We start from the raw sequence: 13,782 nt of genomic DNA, 5'->3' as shown, positions 1-13,782 counted from the left end.
CACTGCAGCTCTTGTTATTGAACTGCACTCCGGTACATTACACATGCGAGGGACCTCGCCTCTATTTGAATTGCCCCTGTTGAGTCAGACATAAAGAAACCACATATGTGAATGAATTAATTTACAATTGAATAAATATTTCACCCTTACATACTTATGAGTTTACAGAACTAATTCTGTTATCATTATACATAGGCTTTAGTCCTTGTTATCTGAATATCTAATACAGTATGCTTAATATGGTATTACATTATTTGCCATGTTTAATCAGTCACTCATGGCTTATAAACTATTTGTCAGTGTAAAAAACTTTGCTGACAAAGCATCATGACCTATTTATAGTTGAAAATATTTTGAGGCTGTCTATTCATGCAGAAGATTCCTGTTTCTTAATGAACATGTGATGTCCTTCTGGTTGAGTTTTGATGCGTATTGAGACTAAGGCAATTTTTAAAAAGAGAAATTAACAGATGATTCATTTACTCACTAATTATTATACAGGATTATACATATGTTTCTATTTTCTGCTAATGTTGGTTCTTGTATATGGGTGCCATTGGTAAAGTTAACAGATTTTTATTAAAGATACAGTGGAAATGAGATTCTTAACCTCTTCACCATTTTCTTCCTTGGGCACAGTGTAAGGGTTGTATTTATTTAGGTACCATCATTCAGTTCATGAGTAGTTCTGCAAAAGTAGAACTAAACAACAATGAACACCCCCCTGAAAGCATCCAGCTTTATTCTGTGCTGCAAAAGGCACCCAGTTCACCCAAGGGGGGGGCTTGCTGGGCTTGGGGGCAGGGGGGCATCTGGCCCCTGGGCCAGTCTAATAGATGACTACCTTGGGTTGGGACACTGGGCAACCTGATTTTTTATCTTTTAAAATAGGCTGCTGAGTCGAGTCTTACCCCCAGACTCAGCAGCCTATTTTAAAAGATAGGCAAGGGTTAATGCAGAGTAATAGACAGCAAAGGTCCGGAGTAGGAGAGTGCTGCAGTTTCTTTAATAAGCCAGTGGTCAGGACAGGTAGAAATATATGCAGATCCAGTTAACAAACCAAAGTCAGGAGCAGGAGAAGATAGCAGTCCCTTTAAACAAGCCAGGTGTCAGGGCAGGTAGAGATATATATGCAGATCTGTTTAACAAGCCAAGGTCAGAGGCAGGAGAAGACAGAGGAATCCTTTGAACAATCCGGGTCAAACACTGAGAACAGAACAGATCAGGGTACAAGGCACACTAGGTCAAGCAGGAATTGTCACCAGCATTGTTTTTGTAACAGGAAGGAGTTTACAAAGCTAGCAGACCCAATGAGATATTGCAAGATGATTAGCTGCATGAGTGCAGAAAGTGACTGCACAGCTGACACTGCCAGACTGAGAGCAGAAGAGACGCTGGTATTTAAATAGCAACTAGCTGAGTCAATGAGGCACCAGCTGTGTGGGAGGAGAGGATGCTACTCTTGTTGTTAGGCAACTAGTCCAGAGCATAGCAGTGGATATCCTGCACATACACGAGACTTAGTGCAATACACTGCCACTTAATAAGGAGAAATGCTGGTAACAGATCAGATACAATACTAAACACGTCAGGGCACAATCTACTGCTGGCTGACAGGAAAAGGATGCTGGTGATAAATCTGGTATGAGGTGGTAATCTTTATACACTTGGTACATCAGGGTGCAATCTGCTGTTGCCTGACAGAGAAAGGATGCTGGCTGTGTCTAGGCAACTGAACGGGCGTGCTGCAGTGATGATCATATTTCTTAACAATGAGGAGCATAGCTCAATATAAAAGCTTGTCTCAGAAGGTGAGTTGAGCTGTCAGAGTAGAAAGCTTGTGCCCAGACCAGTTTTCTCTATATCTCATGGCTCTCTTACTGTGTGGACGCTAGGAGGAATGTACGGGAGAGAACATAGAGCACGTACAGCGATTTAAATAAATGTAAAGCTAGAGGACCTGGTGAAAGTCCACTTTGAGTGACGTGGGGAAAATATTTTGGGTCCTATTCCTCTGGTTGAGGATTTGTGAAGAAGAGATTTTTGTATTACAGTATGTCCATTTATTATTATGTAGGCTGTATGAGCGTGTGTAAAGATTTCAGGAAACCAGTGGTCAAAGTGAAAATCTAGAAGTGACGGTATTAAAAATATAATGGGAATGTAAGTGAATGGAATTTCATAGTTTTACAATGAAGGCAGTAGGATAAGTGGTGGTCTGGCATTTTACTGTATGCACCCCACTTCCACCACTGAGTAAAACCTAAAGAAAAGAGATTTTATGACCCACTGGATAAATCAACAATTAGTTTAAACCTAAAATAGGATTTGGTTTATATTAAAGACCTACTAATAGCATCCACATATATGTAAAAGTGTCAGGTGTTTGTCAGAATGGCATATATGAGAACATTGTGACTATGGGAAGAGACTTTACAGCAAAACAGGCTCAGCAGACGTCATGCCAGTGAAAACACTAAGACCAGTCTCTTTTAGCCAGACCCTGGCTGATATCAGAGGACAATAACTTTTCATGCAACACCATGTAACTGTTCTACCAGTCGTGAGACACTATAGTCACGTGTTGTTAAGTTTCACTGACAGCCGCTCGTTCCTGTGTAACGGCCAAGAACTATAACAAGTGGCTCCTAGCCATAAGATTGCTTCTGCACAACGTTCAATATAGATCGATGTCATTGAACGCGATGTCCCTCCTTCTGCCTACTGTCACTATCTGCCTGTGGCCAGGGGCGGATCTAGAAAACTACTGTACCCGGGGCGATTTAGGGGGGGCAATTTAGGCCCCGCCCCTTTCTAACAGTTTAGGCTGCCGACGGCTGCACAGTATGTGCAGGTCCGTCCAGCCGTGACAGGCAGGGACAGTGTGCTGCCCGGCTGCTCTGATTGTGTTTTAAACACAATCAGAGCAGCCAGGGAGAACACTGTCCCTGCCTGTCACGGCTGGACGGACCTGCACATACTGTGCAGCCGTCGGCAGCAAGTGTCTGCTAGGGGGGGCGATCGCCTCGATCACCCCCCCCCTGGATCCGCCACTGCCTCTGGCTGCTCTGCAGAATCTCCATTGAGCATGCTGCTTGCCTCCTGCAGCTCCTGTCTGTCAAGAACTTCTTAATTGCACTTTTGTAGAAACATTATTAACAGGTGCTGTTTGCACTAATTCAGCAGCAGACAAAATTGGTTGAGGCAAATCAACAGCATTTGAATTGGTAGAAAAAAAATCTGTCAGTTTCCAGAGTGGATCCAATTCTGTCCTCAATAACAGGGGCTTGCCCATTCCAGAGCTTTCCCTGTAAAGTTGCATAACAGGTAATACACTTGCTTTTGTTGGGTATCTAGGAGGTCGTGTACTGATGGAAAATAAAACAAGCAAAATTTTATAAGGGTATTAAATTGCTGGATGTCCCCATTGAAGGTAGGTGGTCGGAAGTCTGGAGCAGAAGATGAATTTGAGGCCTTGGCAACCTTTCAATGATGGTGTAGTCGAAACCTTGGGAGGAGAATTGGGTTTAGCACACAACTTGGACAGCTCAGGTTGAAAACGCATCTATGAAAGCTTCAGCAGAACAACCTTAGCCGGAGACGGCCAGACTGGGCAGACGACTTGGAGGAAGGCCCAGACTGGGCACACGACTTGAAGGAAGGCCCAGACTAGGTACACGACTTGGAGGAAGGCCTGGACTGGACACACGACTTGGACTGGACAATGCTGGGAGAAGCCTCGGAGCGGACAGCACTGGGAGAAACCTCGGAGTGGACAGCACTGGGAGAAATCTCGGAGCGGAAAGCACCAAGTGGTAACTCGGGCTGAACCGTATTGAGTGTCAACTTGGGCTGAACCATATTGAGTGGCAACTCGGGATGAACCGTATTGAGTGGCAACTTGGGCTGAACCGTACTAGGTGGCATCTCGGGCTGGACCGTACTAGGTGGCAACTTGGGCTGAACAGTTAACAAAGTTCTTGGCAGACAGGAGCTGCAGGAGGCAAACAACATGCACAAGGGAGATGCTGCAGAGCAGCCGGAGGCAGATCGTGACACCTACCTTTTGTCTCTAGTAAGATACAGAGAGATCCTTACACTCTTCCACTACAGCATGTGTAGCATACTTTACCATTAGCTTAGGTGTCAGTGACTGTCTTTGCATGTAAGCACCTACTAGTTCTATAAAAAAAAACACCTGAAATGTCTCCCCATATGAGGATTTAAAAAAATATATAAAATGTGTTAATAAAAGGAACTACAGTCATCTATAATAAAATGCACTTATTAAACATGTTTGGTATCAATGTCATAAAATACATTAACAGTATATTTAGTTACACTAATTAAAAAAATATGAGGAAGGACAAACCAAGGGTAATTGCATGTTGTTCCTATTTTTGCAAATTTTGCCCTGTAATATATATCTATCAAAAATATATTTAATCTAATATGCTGCCAAAATTAGGCACAACCTTTCCCAAGGTCTAAAATTTACTTGAACAGACTTCAAATTAAAAATGTTTTAGCTGGTGAAAGTGACTACCGAAAACATGTGGTCCTAGGTAAACGCAATTGTACAGCAAACGTTTATGATTTTATTATTAACTCTGTTATGTAAGTAAATGTTATATTAAGCCTAATGATATGAAATATCATGACATAAAATGATGTGAAAGCCGTACGAAAATGTAGAGGGATTTGTTTCCATGCTTGATAAGAATGTCTCTTTTACATACATTTAAATGAAATATATTTTTACACCACACCATGCTGTTTTTATAGCATTTATTGAATGTTATTGGCTAATTGTCAGCATGGCATGACAGTAGTAATTAATGTGTCAGGGTGACATAATAATGACTAATTTGTATATTTTTTTCTATCACATCAGAGTGATTGATATGTCCAGAATAAACCATTTTGCTTTTCCTTTATTTTACTTCTGATTTGTTGTTACCAGAACAGTGAGCAGAGTTTAAAAATTCCCCCACCTTCCATTCATGTGTAATTCAGGAAGCAGTGGGAAAGTTTACGCAATACCTTCACCATCAGTAGGTTCATCTATACTCATGAAGGCTTATTTACCAGAGGAACATGCGGGCACAGTCATGGGTGCCAGAATAAAGGTGCACAGGCATGCTGCCATTTTGCTCATGGTAACTTAGGCTGTTTTAGACCTGATTAGGTGCAAAAATAGTCCGGACCAATATATTGTTGTAAACATTAATATTTTGATTGGGACAGGTGTAAAATGGACTGCTTTTTCATGATTCATTATCATAATGCAAATATAGAAAAATTAAACATAGAGGTAATAGTGTTGGAATTTTAACCTTGTTGCATCTTCTTCATTTTGGCATATTATGCATAGACAGAGCATTAGTTGTCTCAAAATATGTCTTCTTCTCCTGAGCCATTTTATTTTAATTAAGTTAAAAACAAAACACAAGTTAGCAAAAACATCCAGAAACAGCAGTCCTGGATACCCTGAGAGCTCTGTAGTTTTCATGTGATTTATGTGAGAATGGGGCTGAATGTTAGATAGTAAAAGGAACAGAGCCCTTGAACAGTACAGAGCAGTGATATGAGGTTCCTGTCAATTTAATGCAGGGCGGCTGTGGTGTCAAACACAACTTTATATGAGACAAAGTTTATAATCCATATTGCTGGAATACATTGCAATAACTTGTGCTATCTACATGCACCTTATGTAGCAGTAGCAGTATTCATTATAAATATGTACAATGGTTTTCCCAACATTCAATGAGCAACATCAGGAAAGGAAGACAGTAAAACAATACACTTATATGTTTTTTGTTTTTTTTACAAATATCATTTTATCCTTTTTTGTTTCTTAGTAATTAGCACTTTTACAGCAATATGTTGTAATCATGCATAAAATAATAACCAATAGTTTAATTAGATCAGGAAAGCATTCTCTTGCATATTCATTCCATCAAGCACTTTGTGATCAGCAAACACAACAAAATAATAGACAAACAAGATTTTGTACATAGGCAGTTAACAAAATTAAGATGCATTTTGAAAAAAACAAAACAAATATTCTGGTTATGTAAATGTTCCCTTTTTACCTCAAGTAAATATTTTCTTAAAAAAATATACAAAAAGAGCACTGCAGGTATTAAAAATGATATGTTGTGCTTTTACATGCCAGTAGTAAGTTAAGAACCTGAATACATAATTCATGTCTTTTGTATAGCATTGCAATAGACTTTTTGTCATTTTGACATCTTTAGTTATAACAAAAAGAATAATAATAATAATATTAAATACACAAAATAGGAAATGAAATAAAAATTGCATTCAGTTTCGAGTGGTAGGATGTCCAAAGCACTGGTTCTTGCTGCTTGAATACCTGTTACACAAAGAAATATGATTGTGGTTTAATTTTGTGGTTTTATTATAGAGCATATAATAGAGTATACTATTTTACTTGCATTTCTGCTATTTCATAACATTTCACAATTATGTTTTTGTGTCCTTATGAAAACACGACATTAACTGAATAATACAGGTGCTATATTTTTTTTAATCCCGGTACATTCACAATGTTCAGCTCAGCTCAGTTCTAGATAGTGTCTCTGTATATAATAATAAAAGTAGCATAAAAGTATAAACATAAATCATACAAACACCACTTTTACCCACAGAATGTTGTACAGTAAACGTTATTTTTTTAGTATATTGACACTAGAAGAAAAAATTTATATGTGACTTATATTTTTTATGTATTGGAGATCATACAAATTCTATACAGAAATTGAAATGTAAGATGAATTGTAGCCTTGCTCCAAGTCGTGTGCCCTGTCCGGGCCTTCCTCCAAGTTGTCTGAACACATTTAACCCCTCAAAAAGTCTGCAATTAGGTTGACATTACTTTGTGGAAAGAAGTTTGGCCACTCCACTTCCAATGGTCATGTTCAACCTGAATCCTTTGCATTGGTTTTGACTGTATTAATGCTGCCTGCATGTAAATAGCTTGCCCTCTGGGCCATTTTTGCTCTCCAACCTCTACCCTATGCCAATTGCTGCAGAGCTCTACAGCCTCAACCTCATGTCACACCAATTTAAATGACATAAATATAATAAAATAATCATGGACCTGACCTGTGTGGGCTGTCTACAAATACAAGCTTGTTGGTCGTCAGGCATCACAGAAAGCTAACCAGTGTCTTTTAGTAACCGTACCAACTTGGAATGTGTTTCCCCAGTGCATAACTCCAAATGGTTCATATATAATGGCTGCCTCCACTGTGAATAGGTGACACATGCACTTTAGAATATAATGAGAATGCGATAAGTCCGTGTGCACTGGTCATGTCTTGTCAGGTGTGTAGTGCCGCATGTGCTGCTCTTATAGATTGCATTGTTGCTTCCTGTCCTCTCAAGACAGCATTTGTGTCATCCACATGTTTTACAAAGAAAATTACCCAAGTAATGTACTGTTTAATTAAGCCGAACAATAAAACATAGCAGCTGTTCTATAATGCAGTGTGTCATTCTTAAATGGAATTTTGAATTTTACAGTAACCGATTTAAGTGTTCTGTATTACATGGCCTTCATTGACAGTGTCATTCATAATAATAAAAAAGTTACGTCTGCTCAATTTTGCATAACGCTTAGAATATATTTGTATGTGGAATGGTGAATGACTCTGCGTGTTTCAGAACCTAATAATGTCAGTTTTATTTTGTTCAAGAAAGCAGTCGCTTTCATAGTCCATAGATTGTAAGCTTGTAAGCAGGGCCCTCTTACCTCTCTGTCTGTCTGTATTACCCTGTGTTGTTATATTACTGTGTTTGTTCCCAATTGTAAAGCGATATGAGATTTGCTGGCGCTATATGAATAAATGATGGTTATGATGGATACTGAGTGAATAAGCAAATATTAAAAAAAAAATCCTAAATAATTAGCAGATGGTTGACACCTACCAGCACATAGATAATTTGCATGAACTGAGATGCACGGATGACTGTTAATGATTTCTGCTTCTGACTTAATCAAAGAGCTTTCAATGAAATATGTCTATTAGAAATCGTTGACATGTCACAAATAAAATTAATTTCCTTTACACTTTGAATTTCTGAAACCAGGTATAAGGTACATGTGTCGTATGTCATCTGTGGGAGAAATCAAAAGTCAGAGGCGTCTATAAAGTGAGAATGATAAGAGACATGTTTATTTAAAAATCAGGTATGTACCTACAGAGTATTCAAACCAGCATAAATAGTCTATGCAAGTTACAGAACACTCTCAGAGAGGAGATACACTGGTATTTGTAGCAGGATACAGTGACAATAAAGAAAATAACATATTGTACATGTCCTGGGCTCAATAGGATATTGCTGAGAAAACAATTATGTATTGCTTTCTTTTTGCCAATAACACAAGTCTCATATTTCAAAAGTAAAAAATCCCTTTATTATCCTGAATATCGAGACCTATTATCTGTTTTCTACACCTATCACATATCTAACTGAGCACAGCCCCTTAGGCAACTACATAGCTTCTTACACAAACAAGTGCTAATATTATCCTTACACACATTCCTTTTATTCTCCATTTTTGACCTTCTAGGACACTTTGTAAGTCACATATGGACATGATGTGTGGATCACACCTGGACACTGGTGAGCAGTAGCTGATATGGACTTTTCCACCTGTTTCCAAGGAGAAAATTAGTTTTTCTAGAACAAATATCTGGAATAGTATTGAAAAGATTTTTTTTTATGGTTAGGATGGGCAGTGCATTAAACCATCACCCCCTGGTCATTCAGTCTCATTCTAACTTCTCCAGGCGACCTTAAGTTGTTGGTCAATATCAATGTCAGGGAGATCCTTAGCCAGATCCTTAGGTTGGCAGGAATCTAGAGGACATATACAGTTTCTAGTCCCCTTCTTCTCTATAAAATTGTCTTAGTGGGGAAATAAGCTGTATAACTGATGCCTCTCTAACACCTAGTTTGTAATTGACTAAAATAATCAACATTGAACCCTGAATGAAAGGATTCTAATACTTTAATCTTGGATCTTTGGTGGAGTCTTAACAGGCACCGAGTCTATTCTCAGTGGGATATGAAGGACTAAAAATCTGAGACCTCAGACATGTGTCCCAGGCTTGCCATGACTCATAGTCTTTGGACCCATGGACCATCCAAACTATGCCTTTGTGATCTGAGTTTGTTCCTAGAATCAAAACCCCAGTACAGGTACAGCATTCCTCTCATACAAAGAAACATTTTATTCAAGAATGGTAAATGTTCTTCTCACTGAGTCACAGGATTCCACCGAGGGTCCTGAGTTTAAAGTCTCAGATCTGGTCAGCGAGAATAGTTCTTTTATCTCAACACATTTACGGACTTTTCTCCATAAATACAAGCATTGATTTGCCATCAACTCTTCTATTTCTCTGCAGTACTGCCCTGTATAACAACAATATTAAATATAAACCAATACAATAACAGCAATTCCTCCCCATAATGCGACTTAAGGATAAACTATTATAATCTTTAAACTCTTACTTCAGCATGAATCTGCCCACTCAAGACAAACAAAGGTCACATGCAGTTGTCCCTGTCAGCAAGAGGAGTCACAGGTCAGTACCTATGTGTAAAATCCCAAATAGGGGTTTGAAAAGGTCCCTTACCCCTTTTATGGCTCCAGGGCTACTTATCGCTCTTTCTTCAGCCATCTACATCCCACTTCTAACATCCTATAATTGGGTAAGAAATCAAGATCCAAGGGCTTCATTAAAGTCAGAATGCCCATAGTCACATTTATATAGAAATCAGTTGCGAACCTAATGTAGTTGGACGTACATCTGTTATGACTCATTACACCTGGAGAGGAGGAACAGGGGAGAGAAGGAGCAGGGGAGCCTCGGCCAAGTAAGAGCATGCTCATTTAATTGCAGATCAAGTAGACCTGGATGGAAACGTAGATATGCCTGTCCGGAGGCGAATCTCTTGTACATGATGATGTAACAATACACAATGATGGTGATGACTATCAGCAGGACCATCTAGCCGCGTCTGATTGGCTTTTTGACTATTGACCCCTCCTGTTATAGCACTTAAATCATTAGCTTTGCAGCTTTAATATATGAGGTTGTGGCCATCTCCTTGAATTACTTAATTGATGTTTTAATTTCAATTACTGCAGAAAAGAAGATCCCCACTTGATTTTAAAGAGGAAAGCAACAGTTGTTTGTGTTTAATTTAAATTAATTTGTATTTTGTATTTGTATGTAATTACAAACTATGTGGAACATGTAGCTAGCAGGTTACAGAACACTCTTTCTCAGAGAGAGGAAGACAAAATATTTTTTAACATACAAGCGTAGTATTCAAGAGTTTGCTGAGAAAACAGTTACTGTTATCAGCACACATTTCTGTTTACTTGGTTATGATATCATATCATATTTCAGGAGGCGAAACTTAACTTAATCATCTTGAATATTGAGACCTGTTCTCTATTTTCTACACATATCACATATCTAACAGTCCCTTAGGCAGCTACATAGTTTCTGTTCAGAAGCAAGTATAAATGTTATACACATTCCCCATTTTGGTCTACGAGGACACTTTGTAAATAGTGTATATAAATCCCTTTAATTCACGTGGGTCTCGCCATTAAGGCCTGTTTTCTGCTTACTCAACTGCTCTCAATTATTATGTTAATGTATATTATATTACATGCAAACCATTCATCAATTGACTGACATTTTCACATTGATTTTATGTCCTCTCCATAACACATTCAAGTTAATATTAGACTTTCAAGAGCCCTTAAAGAAATGCTAATCAAATGGAAAAACATTCAGTGGAAAAGTACATCTCAGCACTTTATACGGCATTAATGAGACACACAATAAGAATGCCTACCCAAACCTATTTTCCATACATGAATCTTACTATATTTGAACAGGGTTTCTGTTACATATGCTTTTCTATTTTGTTAGCCAAACTACTTTCTCTAGTCTCTCCTCTTTGTCTCATCCAGTGGACAAATTCTTCTAGTCATTGTGATAACCACTACTTAGATCTTGTTTTTTCATTACTTTGTTCAGTTTTTTATTTCTTTAACACTTTTTTCCCTCTATGAGACCATTACCTGATCACCTGCAATATTTCCTCCACCACTTTAACCCCTTTGCACTCTATAACTCAATCAAGACTCCTCATACCCACATAAGTCTCAGTTCTCTTAATTTTCAAAAACTTTCCACCTCTCAGCAAGAACTACTTCCCCCAACCTCTCCTGATCTGACCATCCCACATTTTAATCCCACCTTATGAAAAGCCCTTAATCAAGTGTCCACAAAATGTTCAAACTTCAAAAATACTCCACAAAGTAGAACACCATTGGCAAAAGTCTCATATATCTCATAATTGCCTCAAACATACTACTTTCTACCATTCCTACTGAAATGCACTGGACACTGCCAAACAAATATACTTCCAATCTTTCATCTCCACTTAGGCTTCTAACCTGAAACACCCCTTTAGTACACTTAAATCATCTTCTCAACCCTCCCACACCAGCCTCTCTGTCCACCATCACTGACCTTCAACTTTGATGGACAAAATAGTCAAGATTTGATGTGAAATGGTACTCTCTTTACATGCTGTATTCCTCTGCACCATTTGACACCCACAAATAAATATGAAGTCTCTATCCTGTACTGTACCTCCCACATCACTAACAGTCTATTCGCTCCTATATCCTGACAAATCAGTTGATCAGTGTCTCCTGTGTTCATTGCAGCCAAAACTAACATCAGTCATATGGTTATTGTTGTTATTCTGAAAATAAAACCCCCCACATTTCTGACCCAAATTCTTAGATTACCATCCTACCTCTGCGCCTCCAAGCTTCTTAAGGGTGGGGGGGGGAGGGGGGTAATGAAACTGGAGAATTACCACTTTTATACTGGATTAATGAGTGCTAGATATCAAAACCAAAACATTTTGAACCACAGGGATTGCACTGATTTCCAGACTTTCTACAAATATAAAATCAAGACACAGACACTATGCACAGCATGATAAAATCATGCCAAATTTGTTTTCCAGAAAATCACATTACACATATTCATCTGTATTATTTTTCAAAAATAGTAATAATAAAAATAATCATGATATTTATAAAACATTTTCAAACACTGATACTTTTTGAAATATGGTATTGAGGTTAGTGCCCATTAACATTCATTTTGCATATGTTTGTTATAACAATATACACAAACCGGCAAATAAGCCTAAATGAATTACAGCAAAAGACCTTATCAAAGACACAAAGCACTAAAATTGACAGCAATGTGCAAACACTTCTGCACACTGCTTCCTCTAAGCTTAGCAATCTGAAAATATATTGCCAGGGTTCCAGTGAACAGCAGATTCTTGATGCAACCGTGCAGATGGTAGTTTGTGTATATTAAACCTTTGACTATTTTATTTCCCAAATCACTATTTTATTTCCCAAATCACTCAACTGAGAACCAAAGTTCCCAATTGAGGCCTCTGGCTAAATGTGTACTTACAGTGTGTTAAAAATAACTCAAAATAGCATTGCATGTATCAATATAGAATAAAACAGAAGAACCCAATTACAAAACTAATCAAACATTTTTTTAATACTGTTAAATAAGGAGCGGCTTGGTATTTATTTTTCTTAGGTTGGGGTACTTTGAAAAAAATGTACATAAAGGGACACTTTAGGGGGTTGTTTATAAACAGTTACTATCACACTGGGGTACATAATTGTGACACAGGGGTAAAGATTGTGACTTCACTTTGGGAAACAGGTGAATGGATATATCCATAAGGAGCCATATCATAGATTTAAATAAACAACAGAATAGAAGGAGCAATTTACAGGTTGGTTTAGATCCAAAATAAGAACAGTTTGGAGGTTTGTACAATAACATGTGAATGATTAAATAATGTGTTCTGACTGGTTTCACAACCAAACTCCTTGAAATTGTCATAAGTAGTCAGTGAGATTAGTTTAAAATAAGATGAACTCTTTTGGTGATATTAGTGCTTTCGCTACAGCTACAAACCCTTATTTTGAATGTCCTAACACCTAGGAACACAGTTTAGAAAATGTTTCCAGAGAAGAATATCTGGCTCGGTCTAAGATGTTCACAGTTCTCAATATAAAAGAATCACAAAATGATCCAATCACTTTTATACTAGCATCAACACTAAGCCAGGGCGGATTCTGAGTTGTACAGCAGCCGCGGCAGTGCTGTATTGTAGTACGACACAGCACTGCCGCTTCTTTGACAGCGCCGCGGCTGCCTTACAGTACCATTCGTTCGCGGAGGGGAGGGGTTTCTGGAGAACCAGAAACCCCCCCTGCGTGCGCCCCTGATGCTTCTCCAGTGTGTGCTAGTCATAAGTTGTACATTCTAATCTTGTGCAAACTGATACTTGGTGATTATGATGCAGCACGAAACGGGTTGAAGAAAGATGACGTCACTGTATCAGGGTTTAAATATGATGGTTTGATAACTTCAATCCAAGAAGTTAAACAAGACTGATGAAAGTGGTTTTGAGATAAGGATAGATGTTAAAGTTAATAGCAGGAAAAGTGAGACTTGTCTACATTTAGAAAACTCGTATTATTAGAGAAGGGCTGTGACACAGATAAATGTTTTGATATGTTGTGTGAAAAGGAATCTAATTTAAACCTTATTTATAGATATTTCCAGTGAACAAAATGCCTGTGTTCCCTTTCGCAAAATTAAATTT

The 13,782-nt window shown here is 38.2% G+C and overlaps 1 protein-coding gene across 2 annotated transcripts in view; it reads right to left on the bottom strand.

Moving 5' to 3' along the window:
• Window positions 1-5,824: 5,824 nt before the first annotated feature.
• KCNK12 (potassium two pore domain channel subfamily K member 12) overlaps window positions 5,825-13,782 on the bottom strand; it is a 148,870-nt gene continuing 140,912 nt past the window's right edge. Inside the window, exon 4 of one of the 2 annotated variants that reach the window (XM_075200746.1) lies at window positions 5,825-6,379. In XM_075200746.1, coding sequence (XP_075056847.1) covers window positions 6,290-6,379 — 90 coding nt within the window. In that variant the 3' untranslated portion in view covers window positions 5,825-6,289. The remainder of the gene's footprint in view (window positions 6,380-13,782) is intronic. The other variant, XM_075200744.1, reaches the window with a different exon arrangement.

The sequence above is a fragment of the Mixophyes fleayi genome, chromosome 3 (genome assembly GCF_038048845.1).
Source record: "Mixophyes fleayi isolate aMixFle1 chromosome 3, aMixFle1.hap1, whole genome shotgun sequence".
Lineage (NCBI taxonomy): Eukaryota > Metazoa > Chordata > Amphibia > Anura > Limnodynastidae > Mixophyes > Mixophyes fleayi.
Note: the sequence above shows the minus strand (reverse complement) of the source record. Positions and strands in the feature narration are given on the sequence as shown.